Here is a 13,284-nt window from a genome sequence, read left to right on the forward strand (position 1 = left end):
ACGCAGCGGGCCTGGCCTGCCCCCCCACCACAACCACCACCGAGCCCCCACCTGGCCGCCCCGATGGCCACCATCATGACCAGCGCTGCGGGGAGGCCCCAGGAGCGGGCGCGCAGGTAGAGCACCGCCAGGGAGGCCACAGTAGCGTCGCTGGAAGACATGACTGCAGGCGGTGGCAGGTGAAGCGGTCGGGGGGGTGGCGGGGGTGGGTGCGGGGCCAGGGCGAGGGCGGCGCTCACAAGTGATGATGTCTGGCGCCTTGGCCCACACCGCCGCCTGCAGCGCCACGCCCGCCACGACCGCCACCCACATGCCCTGGGCGGTGGCGCGGGACGCCTGCGGTCCAGGTCACAGCTTGGTGCATCAGGTGGCGGGCTTGAGTGGACTGTCAAAACTCAAGACATGGTCCACTCACACATTTCTAGGAAAGTGAAGCGGGCAGGCGGCGCTCACCAGCGCCTTGTTGTCCGAGTGTGCGGCTACGCGGGGCGTGGTGGCAATGATGAGGCAGGCCAGGAAGCCCACCGCAAACTGGAACAGCACGGTTCCCAGTCCCAGAGCCCCCAGCTGCAGGCAGGCATGGGCGGAGGCGGGGACAGGGGGTCACGAGGTCGGCGAGGGCGGGAGGAGGGCATGCCTGCTGCCTGCCGGGACATGGGGCGGCGGGTTACTTGCCTGCGAGACACCCAGCTTCCCCACCAGGATGCTCTCTGCTGTCTGCTGGATAGGCTCCAGCACGCCCGCGATCCTGCTCGCCAACAGGGCGGGCGGGCAGGCAGGGGGTCGCAGCGGGTCGGGCGGACGCGGGTGGCAGAGGGCTGCGGCGGCGAGAGTGGGGGACAAGCAGTGCACGCGTGCCTGCCCAGAGCATCACTCACAGCGCGGGCAGGAAGAGCAGCCAGATCTCGCCATCGTAAGGCGAGCGCAAGGGGTGCGTGGACACGTGCTGCGGCACTGCCTGGTAGAACAGGTGCCGGCTGTGCTGCTGCGCAACCGTGGTCTGCCTGCCGCTGGAGGCAGCGGTGGGGGGCGACGGCCCCCTCGACTTTATGCCCAGCGCGACATGCGCCAGTTGTCCGGTCTCGCCGCCTGTGCCGCTGATGCTGCTGCCGGCAGACGCATGCCGCACAGCCGCTACGCCCAGCGGCGGGGTGCCGCCCCCACCGCCACTGCTGGCTGCGGCCGTGGCGGCACGATGCGAGGCCCGTGTCGCTGTCATCATGTACTGAGACCCCCGCAGTCGCGAGGGGGTAGTCCAGCAGCCCACCGAAACCCCTATTGCGGGCAGCAAGTTGCCACCCATACGCACACCATAAGCGGAGGACGTGCTTGCAGTGCTTCGGATGTCACAGGCGTATGCACAAGCTGATCGGACAAGGCGTGGGGCTGCTGTTCGGAAAAGCGTGCCAGCCAGCGTGGAGGGCGTGAGAAAGCCAGACGGTCTGCAGAGCTCTGCTTTTCCGTCGGGTGAAATCCACAACTTATACTACCATGCATGCACCAACAGGCTGTGCCGTGGTTCCCGCAGCTCGGGCACCCCACCCTCAGGCAGCCAATAGGAGTGCCAGGACCAGCAGCAGCAGCAGTGGCAGCACCATCCGCATGCTGGCATTGCGCACTGCACAGCCTGGGCGGCTGCAGGTTGCGGCGTGCCACCGCTGCCTGGTGCAGCCCGCCCGCCAGCGCAGCCTGATACAGCACCACCTGCCCAAGCAGCAACAACTGCAGCACAACGGCAGGCACCTGAGCTCTGCAGCGGTGCTGAAGGATGGGCAGGAGGTCCAGCAGACTGGCGCAGCAGCGGAAAAGGTGGTGGCGCAACAGCGGCAGCAGGCGGCAGATGGGCAGCAGGGGCAGCAGCAGCCGGCAGAACAGCAGCAGGAGCAGCAAGACAGTGCGGGTGTGAAGGCCGCACTCGCAATGCTGAAGTTTTACAAGGCCGCCATCTCGCCGCTCCTGCCCCCCGCCTGCCGCTTCCAGCCAACCTGCTCAGGTGCGCGCATCACAGCACAGCTTGCCGCCGCGCCACACCACACACACACTTGCTTGTGCAGCAGGCCACCCTGGCTGGTATGCACCTTCATCATGCCTCTTCAGGAGGGCCAGCAGTGCCGCATGTCGCCTGACGACTCACCGCCCTAGCACCTAATGTGCCATCCCCACACCCCTCCCTGTAGTCTATTCGATGGAAGCCTTCCAACGCTATGGCGTGGGCAAGGGCTTTGTGCTGACCGCCTGGCGCCTGCTGCGGTGCACCCCCTGGGGCAACAGCGGCTACGATCCGGTGCGGTGGCCGCCCGCCGGCCTGGAGGCAATCTTCAAGGGCAGCGACTAGATGTTTTTTTCATGACCATTTCATTTCTATTTACATGGCTGCTTGATTTCATTGGACTGAACACACGCTCTTTTGCAACGCAACAGCAAGCCAGGACTGCTGCCAGAGTCACTCCTCCCTGCTGCCAGCATGCTGATCGCCCTCCTCTTCTTCCTCCTCCTCCTCCTCCTCGTCCATGCCCATAACTTCCATCAGCCGCATAAGCATTGCTGTTGCCGCCTTGCGCCGCTGGACATCAGGCAGCTGAGACAGCTGGCTGCGGTGGCCTGCATGGGTCACAAGCCAGGAGTTGCTGGTTTCAGAGCATGGCACGGGGAAGCTAGCTGCCACAGGTTGGATGGATGTGACAGGTTGCACAGGCTGCTGGCTGGCAACTCGATCCAACACTTTTGCATCAAACAAGTGCAGCTTGGGGCAAGCAGATGGAACTGGACCACTCACTTGTGATCTGCGCCAGCAGCTGCTCCATTTGCTCCATCTCCTCCACCCCAAACCCCTCCCCTCCTGTGGGCTGTCCGCCGGCGATGCCCGCTGCCGCCACCGCCTCGTCTGGATCCCGCAGGTAGTCAGTGAAACTCAAGTCCTGGGCTGCGCGCGGGCTGCTGCTGCTGCCGCCAGAGCGCACCCCATTTGTGGCTGGGGCGGGCTCTGCCTCCTCGACTTCCGCGTCCGATGCTTCTTGCGACAGCGATTCTGCGGCCGCTGCAACGCCATGGCGCGGGTTGGGCTTCAGGCGCAGGCCCGGCCACATGTGCGCCTCCAGTGCCTCCCTGATGCGCTGCACGCCGCTGGCCCCCTCGCTGCCCTGACCCGAGGATGCCGCCTCTTGTGCAGGCTGCTGCTGCCGCTCTGTTGTGCTCCACGTCTCCACATACTCCACAAGCTGCTCCGTGCACCACTTCTCTGCTGCAACCAGCCAGCTGGGCTTGGCCGGCTCGCCTTTTGTGCTGCGCGGCAGGCCATCTTCCCTCGTGCCGACAGCCAGCTGCACGCCCAGCTCCGCCTCGCCGCCACCCGCCGCCTCATACCATCGCTGCACGCTGTCGAAGCTGGCCTGCCGCCCGGCATCGAACACTATGACCACCGCCTCGTAGCCCGCAGACTCCAGCTCCAGCTCTGCACACTGATCGACATGCCGCACGTCAAACTGCACATCGGCTGTGTAGTACTTGTTGTCCAGGCGCCACGGGTACGTGGCGTCAGGCTGCCGCACGGTCTCCTGCCCCCTGATCGACTGCAGCAGCCTGTGCTTGCCCACCCCACTGGCCCCCAGCAGCAGGATTCGTCCCGATGATTCACTGGCAGTCATTTCACCTCGGGAAATCGTCCATCGAGCAGCACCAGCCTGCCGGACAGTGGGAGCCAATTCGTACCGGTGTACGGCAGCTGGCTCGGTCTCAGCGCTCCGGGCCCCTGTCTCTTGATGATCGAGTCCATGCACGCCTGCACTCGTCCTGCAGGTGGTTTGGGCATTGGCCGCCAGCACTTCCAACGCCACACTCTCAAACTGACCTCGTCACGAGGCACAGCAGAGGCCCATCCCAGCGTCACGCAATGTGAAGGTGAAGTGAATGTGCAGCTGCATTTATTGAGGCGCTGTGGGCATGCAGCAGTCCCCGCTGCCATGCGCCGCCATTCCGCCTTTGCACCACCAACACTGCATCGACCGATTTGGTCTCTGCTGTCCCTCCAGATCGCGCAGGCCACAAGCTGGCGGTGCCGCTGTTGGCACACGACAGCAAGTCTCTTGAGGATCTTTGGGGCAGCGTCAGCACACTGGTGCTGGACTGTGACGGAGTCCTGTGGAGGGGCAACACTTTATTGCCAGGCACGGTTGAGGTGGGTTGAGCGGACAAGTGCAGCCAACGCAGACAACACAGGCAGGCAGGCAGGCAGGCAAGGGTGTGTGGCATTGGGGATGCGCCACACCTGAGTCACGCTCATCTGCCTGCCTGTCATGCAGGCCCTCCAACACTTTCGGAGCCTGGGCAAGCGGCTGCTGTTCCTGACAAACAACTCCAGCAAGTCGCGGCGCCAGTACCTCTCCAAGTTCCGGTCGCTGGGCATCCAGGCGGCGGCAGAGGAGGTCGTGCCCACTAGCTTTGCGGCAGCGGCGTACCTCCAGAGCATCGGGTTTAGCAAGCGCGTCTTCCTGATTGGCAACCGGGGGGTGGAGGAAGAGCTGGAGGAGGCAGGACTCGAGTACGTGACGCTGGAGAAACTGAGCAGCGGCAGCAGCGGCGTGGCGGCTCTGGAACAGCGATGGACAGCGGAGAGCTTTGGCAGCCTGCAGCTGGACGACAGCATTGGGGCAGTAGTAGTTGGCTGGGACCCCGGCTTCAGCTACGCCAAGATCTGCTATGCCTCTGCCTGCCTGCGGGAGCTGTCGGGGGGCTGCTTGTTCATCGCAACCAACCTTGATGATGCAGATAATATGGGTGAGTAGGGATGTGGCTCATTTAAGGCGTGGTGGAGTGAAGTGATGTGCGAATCGTGCATTGATGTGGCACAGCTGAACCCCTTTTCACATGCCATGCCGCTCCTGAGCGCCATGCAGGCAATGGACGAATGATGCCCGGCACCGGCTGCAGCGTTCGTGCTGTGGAAGCAGCAGCAGGCTGCACCGCATTGAACGTAGGGAAGGGTGGCGAGTGGTTGCTCCCTTTCCTCTGCTCTCAATACAACCTGCGCCCTGAGCAGGCTCTCATCGTGGGGGACCGGCTTGACACCGATATTGCCATGGGTCGACAGGGCGGCCTGCTAACGGTTCTGCCGCTGACGGGCGTCACGTCCCAACACGAGCTGGCGGCAGCCGCGCATGATGAGCTGCCGCACTTTGTAATTGATAACTTGGCGGTCCTTGCAGGCATCCAAACTTGCTGATTGTAAACTGACATTGTTTGCTAACCAGTGCCAGCAGGCGTGGCACATGTTTGCCATTGCGAATGTGTGGTCAAAAACCCAATTTCTCCGCGGTGACCAGCTCGCCACCGCCGCCGCCAGCTGGGCATCTCCCCACGCACACCATCTTGCGGCCACACGCATCGCCAGTTCAATCCCACCTCCTCCTCTGCATCGATCCAGACGTGTGTGACCCGGACTGCTCAGCAGGAGCCATGCCCATTGTGGAGCACCGAGCCAGCGATGTGTTCCAAGACCAGCAGCTGCACTTCCAAGTTGTGGTGCTTGACCGACAACTGTTCATCTGGATCGGCGTGGAGCCGCCCCGCCTGAGCAACCTGTGCATGGCGATGCCCACCCGCCTGGTGAGCCGCCCCCGCTGCGTCGTCTCCAGCCAGCCTGCCTGCCCTGCTGGCTTGGGATCAGCACCCCTAGATCGCAGCGCTGCAGGATCCCATCCCTTCAGCCACTTCGCTGCTCCCTGGGCGCGCCGATGACGACATCATCAGCATGTCGCAGCGTCTAGGTGGGGATCGAGCGGGGCTGGCAGGGCCGGGGCTCGGCAGCGCATGTCAAAGTATCGAGTTCAACTGTGGCTGCTGCTCCCTGCTCCCTGCCCCCTGCAGCAAAGAAGGTGGGCAAGCCGGTGGCGCTATCGGTCAACCTACCCGCCAACCAGCCCCTGATGCGAGCATTTGTTGAGAAGCGGCTGCTTCAAGAGCTGCAGCAGCTTGACCTGGTGACTGGGGAGGTGGCAGCGGCCAGTGTGGGCCGCATACACTGCGCAGGTGTGCATTCTGCCTTGAGCCAAAGCTGTGACCCGCCCAATTCCTGCTGGTTGCAGGTGCAGCAGGCAGCCAACCTCAATTTACAGCCTGCCCAACCAACTACCCAGCCATAGGCAGGCACAGTGGTTTGTCAACGCAACGTGTAACCCATCGCTTCCTCCAATCCACCAGGCAGCGTGGGCAGGCAGCAAGGCAGCCAGCCACCAGGGCGCCGCGCCCGCGCGGCTCAGAAGTCCTCGTCGCTGCCCCCTCCCTCTGCCGCCGCGTAGTCTGCGTCAAAGTCGCGGCTGCCCACCAGCTCGTCGTCAAAGTCGCTGAACTCAGACGCCAGCAGCGCCACCTCAGCATCCTTGTCGGCGGCGGCGATGGCAGCCAAGTCATCCTCGTGGATCAGGCGCCCCACCGACTCAAAGTACTCCTCAGGGTCCATGCGGTACTCGGCGCCCTGGGCGGGGGCGTCTGCGGGAGGGCAGGGGGGAGGAGCCAGCGTGAGGTGGGTGGCGGTGGTGGCGGTGAGCACACGCAGCTGAAACCAAAGGAGGGAACGAGCGGCAGGGACTTGCTCTGGGGCAGCATGCACTGGTGCCGTACAGCCGTGTGCACAAGTTACGGTGCTGCCCAGCCCCCAGCCCCTGCCGCCCGGGCCCCCCTTCCGCCCACCCACCCACCCGCAATCTCCAGCGGGTTGCGCACAAAGAGGGCGACGTCCCGCGGGTCTGCGTTGATGCCCCCCATGGTGATCAGGTCCCACACTTCCTTGTGGGTCCACTCTCGGTAGTCGGGGTCAGTGGGGTTGCCTGTGCCCTGGCACCGCACATCGGTGCGCCAGTCGGCGCCCAGAGAGGGGTACTGCCCCACACGCGAACGCCGTTCATTCCACTCTGCAGGCGCGAGGGGCACGTGTGGGCCGGGAGTAGGATGTGGGGGCCTCTGCCGCATCCAGCCAACAGCGTTGTGAAATCAGCAGCGAGGCTGACGTGCCTGCTGCCCGTCCTGCGCCCCGCCCGCAGCCCCCCTCCCCAAGCACACTACACCCAACCCCGCCGCCGCCGTTGCGCCCTCACCCTGCATCTCGTGCTGCTGGCGCCGCCGCTTCTCCATCTTGGCGCGCAGGTCCCACTCGTCCAGCTGCGGCTCCGGCTTGCGCGGGTACCGATCATCCTCATACTCAATCTGGTCGGCCTCCCGCTCCTGGGTGGCCAGCCCCACACGCTCCTGCGCTGCGACACGCAGCTGGAGCCGCAGGCCCGGCAGCTGCTGCAGCAGCTCCTCGTACGACGGCGTCGTGGCGGCGGCCTGGCCCTCCTCTGCTCCTGCTGCTGCTGCCGCCGCCGCCTGCTGCTGCGGCGCCGTGCTGATGCCAGGCTGCCACGACTCCAGGCCATACTGCTGCGGCAGCCTCAGCGTGGGCTTCTTGCTGCAAGGACAGGAGCAAAGGGGCAAGTCAAGGCGCTGCAGGTGTACAAAAGCAGCGGGGAGGTTCCAAGGAAGAGGTTCCATAGCCGTGGTGCGATGCAGTGAGCTACTCTAGCTCCAGGCCTGCAGCGCGGCCTGCACATCAGCAGCGCACCCTGCCAGCCTGTCCCGCTCCTCCTTCGCCTCCTCCAGGCGCATGGCCCGCTCAACTATGCCCTCATCCAGGTACAGCTCAATGTCCTCCTCCTCGGCGTCCTCCTCGGGCGCCTCCTCGCCCTCTGCTGCCGCTGCGCTCGGCGGCGGCAGGCGTCGCAGTCGCCTGGGCCTGGCTGCACTGCATGCCGCTGGCGGCGCTGCACGAGTGCTGCAACGACCGCTGATGCTGGAGTGCCGGGGGAGCGGCAAAGGGGCGCCGAGGTGCCGAGGTGCCGTCGTGAGTGGCGCCGCCATTGGAGCAACACAGCGGAAGATGGCGTGGGCAGCTAACGAGCATGCAATGCGCGCATGCATGCCGTCAGAGGGCGAGGGGGTACGGCAAGTGTTGTTGTACTGCAGTGCGGCGCATGCCCACCCGTGTTCGCCCAGCCTTGGCAATGTTCTGCGGCTCGGCGTTTTGTCTGCCTCCCTAGCACGTGCCGCACCTCTACCGCACCCCAGCAGACGCGGTCAGAGCACGCGGCGGTCGTAGACGCCGCTGCAGGGCCTGTGCGCCCACCAAAATCCTCGTGCATCACCTCGGAGGGCCTTCAGCCCGCTGCAAGTCCGTCCCCACCCCCACTGCTGCCCCTGACCTGACCCAACCTCCAGCCGGGCCCCGCGCGCCACGCCGGGCGCCTGAGGATGTCGAACGTGACCGATGTGCTGCTGCGCGGCCAGGCCATTTACAAGAAGTGAGAGTTGGAGCTTGGTGGCGGCGGGCCGCCCGCTCGCCCGCTGCTGCTGCTCGTGTGCCCTGCGCCCTGCCTGTCTCACAGCAGCCACTCGGTGCCTGGTGTGCCTTGCTCCCCGGTGCAGGTATGAGAAGTACGACACCAACGCGGCGGTGCGGGAAAAGACAGATGACCCCTTTGCTGACGAGTTCAACATGGTGCTGGACAAAGTGCAGGACCTGCAGCTGGTGCGTGGTGGAGGCACCCCAGTGCAGCTGCTGCCCGCCTCGACTGCTGCCAGCTTGCGTGAATGCACGCTGCTCCAATGGTGGCAAGGCAGGGAAACTGCTGTCCACCACGTCGCTGCCTTTTGCGTGTCGCAGCAGCTGCAAGTTATGCCTCCCGATGCCCACCCCTGGCCTCCCATGCCTCACCTGCACACCTGTGCACCCCCCCACACCCTCACCCACCCCACAGAGGTCGGATGAGACTGCACAGGAGAAGAACCGCGCGCTCAAGGCTGCGCTGAATGCCGACCTGCGCAAGACCAAGGCCACGCTGCTGGAGCAGGCCATCCCGCTGCTGGAAAAGATGGCCCGCAAGGGCAAGGGGCTGACCCCCGAGATGATCCAGGCCCGGCAGGCGCAGGTACGGGCCGTGAGGAGGCTGTTCAGCACGGCACATGAACGAGGACGGGCAGGCAACAGGCCGGCAGGCAGCAAAGCCTTGACATCTGATCTGCGCTGTGTGACCACCCACCCACCGGCCCCGCCTGTCGCTGCAGGTGGCAGAGCTGAAGCAGACGATAGAGGAGATCTCCGACGGCGCGCACTCAGCACGAAAACCGCAGCGGGTGCGGCAGCCGCTGCTGCGTGCCTGCCGCTGCTGCTGCCCTGCATGCTCCTCCCCTCAAGCTGCGCTGCACCACCGACTTGCTCTGCTTGGCTGCCATTCTGCAGGCCTTTACCAACAGCGGGCCACGCAGCGGCGAGGTGACCATCAGCCCCATGGACATGGATGGCCGTTACCAGAGCAAGGACTACTACACACACACGGAGCAGACCAAGGCGTTCCAGGGGGTGCGTGGCGCCCAGCTGCCTGCCGTGTGTGGGGTGGGGTGGGGTGATGGTGTGCGGAGGGGGGAAGCGGGGCAGCCTGCCACAGTGCAAGCAGCAGTTATGGTGGCTGGCGTGTGCGGTGTGCGGCCGACCCGATGTTTGAGGTGTGCTGCGCCGCGCTGGTGTGCAGGAGTGGGAGGAGACCAAGCAGCGGCAGGACCAGCAGCTGGAGCACATTGAGACGGGGCTGGGGCACCTCAAGGAGATTGGTGAGGCCATGAATGAGGAGCTGCAGCGGCACGACATCCTCATCAACGAGGTGGACGAGAAGATGGACAAGGTCACCAAGGAGCTGCAAACCAACAACATGCGCCTCAAGGGGCTGGTCACCAAGGTGGGCCGCGGGGCGGGCCAGGCGACAGGACGCACAGTGCTCTTTGTCAGCCAGCAGCCTGTTTGCCGTCGTGCTGCCATGTGCACCGCAACTGTTGCCGTGGTTTGTCCCAAGTTTCACTGGCCTTTGTCTGCTGCGTGCAGATGCGGTCCACCCGCAACTTTGTGGTGGACATTGTGCTGATCTGCATCCTGCTAGCTATCGGCCTATACCTGTACAACTTCTTGAAGTAGGGAGGAGCCTGGACCTCACTTGAGCCCTTGTTTTGCTATATCTCACTGCTCAATTCATGTTCTATATGCTAACCTTCTGATCTCAAGCCTCAGGCAGGCGGACCTTTCTGCTTCGCTAACATGCTGCGCTCGCTTGCCAGGCTGCAGTTGTTTGGTTCGGCTGCATCACCTGCGCCCTGCTATCCTCACTTGACCAACACGCATCGCCTTGCACAACTGCACACCAAATTTGAGGTCTACGCACAGTCATTGCCGCCGTGCCTGACAGCTTCATCTCCGTGTGCACTTGTCGTGAACTCGCTGTAATGCTGCTCTTTCCACACGCTCTGTGAGGTAGGCAAGTTAATACGTGTACATGTCTATGATGAGGAACAAACAATGCAGCTATCAAAATTGTTTGAAAAGTCTGGGGCACATTGGGGTGCTGTCTGGCAGTGGTGCACTCGATGCACTGTGGTAAGCAATCGATGTCAGTCCAAATAGCGTCCAATGAAAAGCAGCATACATGAGGGCGTGTTACCGAAAACAGCGGGTAAGAAGAAGCGAAAGAGGAAGGTAAATGATGGGCTAGGCGTGAGCGAGACCAAGCAGATGGGCCGAAGCAAGTAGTGGGTACTGTGGGCCGGGTCATGTGAACTAAGAGCTCTCTGGTTCATTGCTGACGTGATGGAATCAGACTCAGGCATTGCGGCGCTTATTCGTCGGCTAGCATGGGTCGTACCATGGCCGGCTCCCCGCCGCTGGGGCGATGGCCTACCTGCTGCCACCCCGCAGCGCTGACGGCGGCTGCATCTTCTCAAGCCGCTGCATGAGCTGCTGTGCGTTGGGACGCTCGGCAGGGTTGAGCTGGACGCAGGCTTGCATCAGGTCGGCAGCTTCCTGCAGTGCAGAGCAGGCCGTAGCGTTGGGTGGTGAGGAGAGATGAGGTCAAGCCAGCCAGGCAGCAGGCCATCTTACAGCAGAGTGTACACCAGGCAGCAAGCTGTAGGGAGATGCTACCGACCTGAGGGCACTCTTCGGGCACCCTTGGTTGCCGCATGTGGCCCCTCACCGGCCTGTCGCCTGCACAACGCAGCAGCACGCACAGCAGTTATAACACCTGTCAAGGAGCGCTGTCACACAATGCTTTTTGCGCATATCTGCATTGTTTGATGCACCCGTGCCACACCTGTGATGATTTCCCACAGGAGGACCCCGAATGAGTAGATGTCGATGGCCACGGTGCAGTTCTGGCCGTCCATCAGCACCTCGGGAGCCACCCTGCAAGTGGTGCATCGGCGGGGTGCGGGCGTTGCGGGATAGGGATGGAGGCAGGGCTATGGCTGCAAGCAGCAGGTGGGCCAACATGCACTGCTGCCCACCCACCCACCAGGCAAAGGTGCCAACCATCGGCACATCCGACAGGAAGGTGCGGGTCTGCATGCGTGACAGCGCCACATCTGCCAGCTTGGCGGTACCGCCGGGGCCGCGGGATGTCAGCAGCGTGTTGCCCGACTTGAGATCCATGTGAGTGACATGCTGCAGAAGACAGAGGTAGCGGGGAGCAGCATGTGACGGCAGCGCGGTACCGGGTGAGCCTTGGCGCACGCACGTGCATCTTCGTGCCCCTGCATCTTCCTGTGGTGGTGGGTGAACGGCGTCACTGCATCTCACAGCGAGGCGGCTGGCCCAGCCTGAGCCTTCCGGAATCACAAGATGCACACCTTTGAGTGCAGGTGGTTCAATGCCTTGGAGGCATCCCATGCGCAGCGCCAGCCCCGCCGGTACCAGCCGTAGATGCGGTCGTTGGTGCCGGGGGCTCGCAGCTGCAGCGCGCTGGACAGGTCGCGGCCTGCGCAGCAGGACAGCATCCAGACAGGGAGCATAATCAGGGACAGGTGACGGGCAGGGGAGGAAGGAAGTGAGAAAAGCACATGCCTCCCTCTGCTACTTGAAACTATGCTTGGGTCGAACAAGCCGGCAGCCCCATAGCCTCACCTTCGCAGTACTCCATCACAAGCACGCCCTTGCCAGCCAGCAACGCCACTCCATAGAACCCGACAACATTGGGGTGCCGCAGCGTGACCAGCGCCACTGCTTCCGTCACAAACTCGCGCTGGCTGCTGGGACTGCTGCCAATCTCCATTACCTTTGCTGCGACAGGCTCGCCTCGATACACCGCCTTGTACACGCGGCCGCTGCAAGGCAGCAGCAAGGGAGCAGCGCATGGGCAGGCAGAAGGAGGGGAGGCAGCCATACAGCTCGCTGAAGCCTTCTGTTCGATGCATGCCAGCAGGCAGGCGGGGAGCGCACGCCAGTCGCACCTGGCTCCAGCCCCCAGCTCAAGCAGCCTGCCGTCAGGCGAGCGCAGGAACTCGATGGCCGCCGGGTCGATCACCCACTCCCGCAGGTTGGGAGGCAGGTCGGCCAGAATGAGGTGGGGGCCCTGCCCCGCCACCTCAGCATCCGCCACGCCCACCGCCCACCTGCTGAAATTGCTGCTGCTGCCGCTGCCGCTGCCACTGGAGAAGGACAGCGCCTCCAGCTGTTTGGCGAGATCCGACAGGGGAATGGGGGGGCAGGGGCCCGGGATGGCGGGGGTGGCAGGCGCTGAGGTGCCCGGCAAGGACGGCGGGTGGGCCAGCCAGGGGTGCGGCACGGCAAAGGTGCTGGCACGAGATGGAGGCACCTGCACCGACCGCAGCACCACCACGCCTCCAGACCCCGCCGCCTGGGAAGCGCCAGATGTGGCAGCCTGGCCATGGCTCGCCGCCGACACTATTCCGGCGCTGCCTGCGCCTTCCAAGTCTCGGCTGCCCTGATGGTCGCCGCCAGACGCCAAGACGCCAGACGCCTCCGAGCCAAGCTTGACCGCGGCGTCTGCCCCGTCCAGCTTGCCATGAAGCCGCTGCCGCCGCCGCTCCTGGCGTAGCAGCAGCAGGCCGGCTGCCACCACCGCGGCGGCTGCCACAACAGAGGCTACAGCGATGGCGGCGATGGCTGCGCCTGACAGCGCCGAGCCAGAGGCTTGCTGCTCGTTCTTGACATACAGCGCAGCACTGGGAAGGAAGGTGACAGTGGAGTCGTTGGCGGGGGCAGACTTCAGCACGACGAGAGGCCCCGGTACGTTGTAGATGCCCACTACACGCAAGGGACAAGCAAGAGGGTGTTCAGCCATTGGACTGGCAATATATGACAGCCCGCCGCCAGCTCGTTCTGGCCAAAAAAAGAACAGCGCCCCCACCTGGCCTGGCGGCAAAAGCTCTGCATTGCTCATGCTCCTGGCAGGGCTGCCCCGGGTTGTCGGGGGC

General features: G+C 64.2%; 8 protein-coding genes across 8 annotated transcripts in view; 4 read left to right on the top strand and 4 right to left on the bottom strand.

Annotated features, from left to right (window-relative positions):
* Positions 1–1,219, bottom strand: part of CHLNCDRAFT_134737 (hypothetical protein) — a gene marked incomplete at both ends in the record, with an annotated part of 3,239 nt that extends 2,020 nt beyond the window's left edge. Inside the window, 5 exons of the mRNA XM_005847005.1 lie at positions 72–163; positions 240–336; positions 454–567; positions 700–748; positions 879–1,219. Of these exons, the coding sequence (XP_005847067.1) occupies positions 72–163; positions 240–336; positions 454–567; positions 700–748; positions 879–1,219 (693 nt within the window). The remainder of the gene's footprint in view (positions 1–71; positions 164–239; positions 337–453; positions 568–699; positions 749–878) is intronic.
* Positions 1,220–1,920: 701 nt separating this feature from the next.
* On the top strand, positions 1,921–2,335 carry CHLNCDRAFT_23959 (hypothetical protein; the record flags this gene model as incomplete). The annotated part of the gene is made up of 2 exons (XM_005846825.1): positions 1,921–1,993; positions 2,178–2,335. 2 exons carry the CDS (start codon positions 1,921–1,923, stop codon positions 2,333–2,335), a joined length of 231 nt encoding a protein of 76 aa, XP_005846887.1.
* Positions 2,336–2,443: 108 nt separating this feature from the next.
* Positions 2,444–3,644, bottom strand: CHLNCDRAFT_134739 (hypothetical protein; the record flags this gene model as incomplete). Its single annotated transcript, XM_005847006.1, has 2 exons — positions 2,444–2,601; positions 2,777–3,644. The coding sequence occupies 2 exons, from the start codon at positions 3,642–3,644 to the stop codon at positions 2,444–2,446; spliced, it is 1,026 nt and encodes a 341-aa protein (XP_005847068.1).
* A 443-nt stretch (positions 3,645–4,087) lies between these two features.
* On the top strand, positions 4,088–5,218 carry CHLNCDRAFT_24143 (hypothetical protein; the record flags this gene model as incomplete). Its single annotated transcript, XM_005846826.1, has 3 exons — positions 4,088–4,174; positions 4,299–4,773; positions 4,893–5,218. Coding segments are annotated over 3 exons (888 nt in total), but the record flags the coding sequence as incomplete, so codon positions are not given.
* Positions 5,219–5,451: 233 nt separating this feature from the next.
* CHLNCDRAFT_134741 (hypothetical protein) lies at positions 5,452–6,137 on the top strand (the record flags this gene model as incomplete). The annotated part of the gene is made up of 4 exons (XM_005846827.1): positions 5,452–5,601; positions 5,687–5,762; positions 5,863–6,002; positions 6,081–6,137. The coding sequence occupies 4 exons, from the start codon at positions 5,452–5,454 to the stop codon at positions 6,135–6,137; spliced, it is 423 nt and encodes a 140-aa protein (XP_005846889.1).
* Positions 6,138–6,250: 113 nt separating this feature from the next.
* On the bottom strand, positions 6,251–8,171 carry CHLNCDRAFT_134742 (expressed protein; the record flags this gene model as incomplete). Its single annotated transcript, XM_005847007.1, has 5 exons — positions 6,251–6,483; positions 6,693–6,905; positions 7,089–7,441; positions 7,595–7,727; positions 8,156–8,171. The coding sequence occupies 5 exons, from the start codon at positions 8,169–8,171 to the stop codon at positions 6,251–6,253; spliced, it is 948 nt and encodes a 315-aa protein (XP_005847069.1).
* A 109-nt stretch (positions 8,172–8,280) lies between these two features.
* Positions 8,281–9,994, top strand: CHLNCDRAFT_134743 (hypothetical protein; the record flags this gene model as incomplete). The annotated part of the gene is made up of 7 exons (XM_005846828.1): positions 8,281–8,330; positions 8,455–8,557; positions 8,787–8,957; positions 9,094–9,162; positions 9,269–9,388; positions 9,558–9,761; positions 9,905–9,994. The coding sequence occupies 7 exons, from the start codon at positions 8,281–8,283 to the stop codon at positions 9,992–9,994; spliced, it is 807 nt and encodes a 268-aa protein (XP_005846890.1).
* Positions 9,995–10,747: 753 nt separating this feature from the next.
* On the bottom strand, positions 10,748–13,250 carry CHLNCDRAFT_134744 (hypothetical protein; the record flags this gene model as incomplete). The annotated part of the gene is made up of 8 exons (XM_005847008.1): positions 10,748–10,873; positions 10,998–11,056; positions 11,163–11,254; positions 11,364–11,512; positions 11,698–11,825; positions 11,972–12,171; positions 12,298–13,073; positions 13,218–13,250. 8 exons carry the CDS (start codon positions 13,248–13,250, stop codon positions 10,748–10,750), a joined length of 1,563 nt encoding a protein of 520 aa, XP_005847070.1.
* Between the last annotated feature and the right edge of the window lie 34 nt (positions 13,251–13,284).

This window comes from Chlorella variabilis (genome assembly GCF_000147415.1).
Source record: "Chlorella variabilis unplaced genomic scaffold CHLNCscaffold_12, whole genome shotgun sequence".
NCBI classification, from domain to species: Eukaryota; Viridiplantae; Chlorophyta; class Trebouxiophyceae; order Chlorellales; family Chlorellaceae; genus Chlorella; species Chlorella variabilis.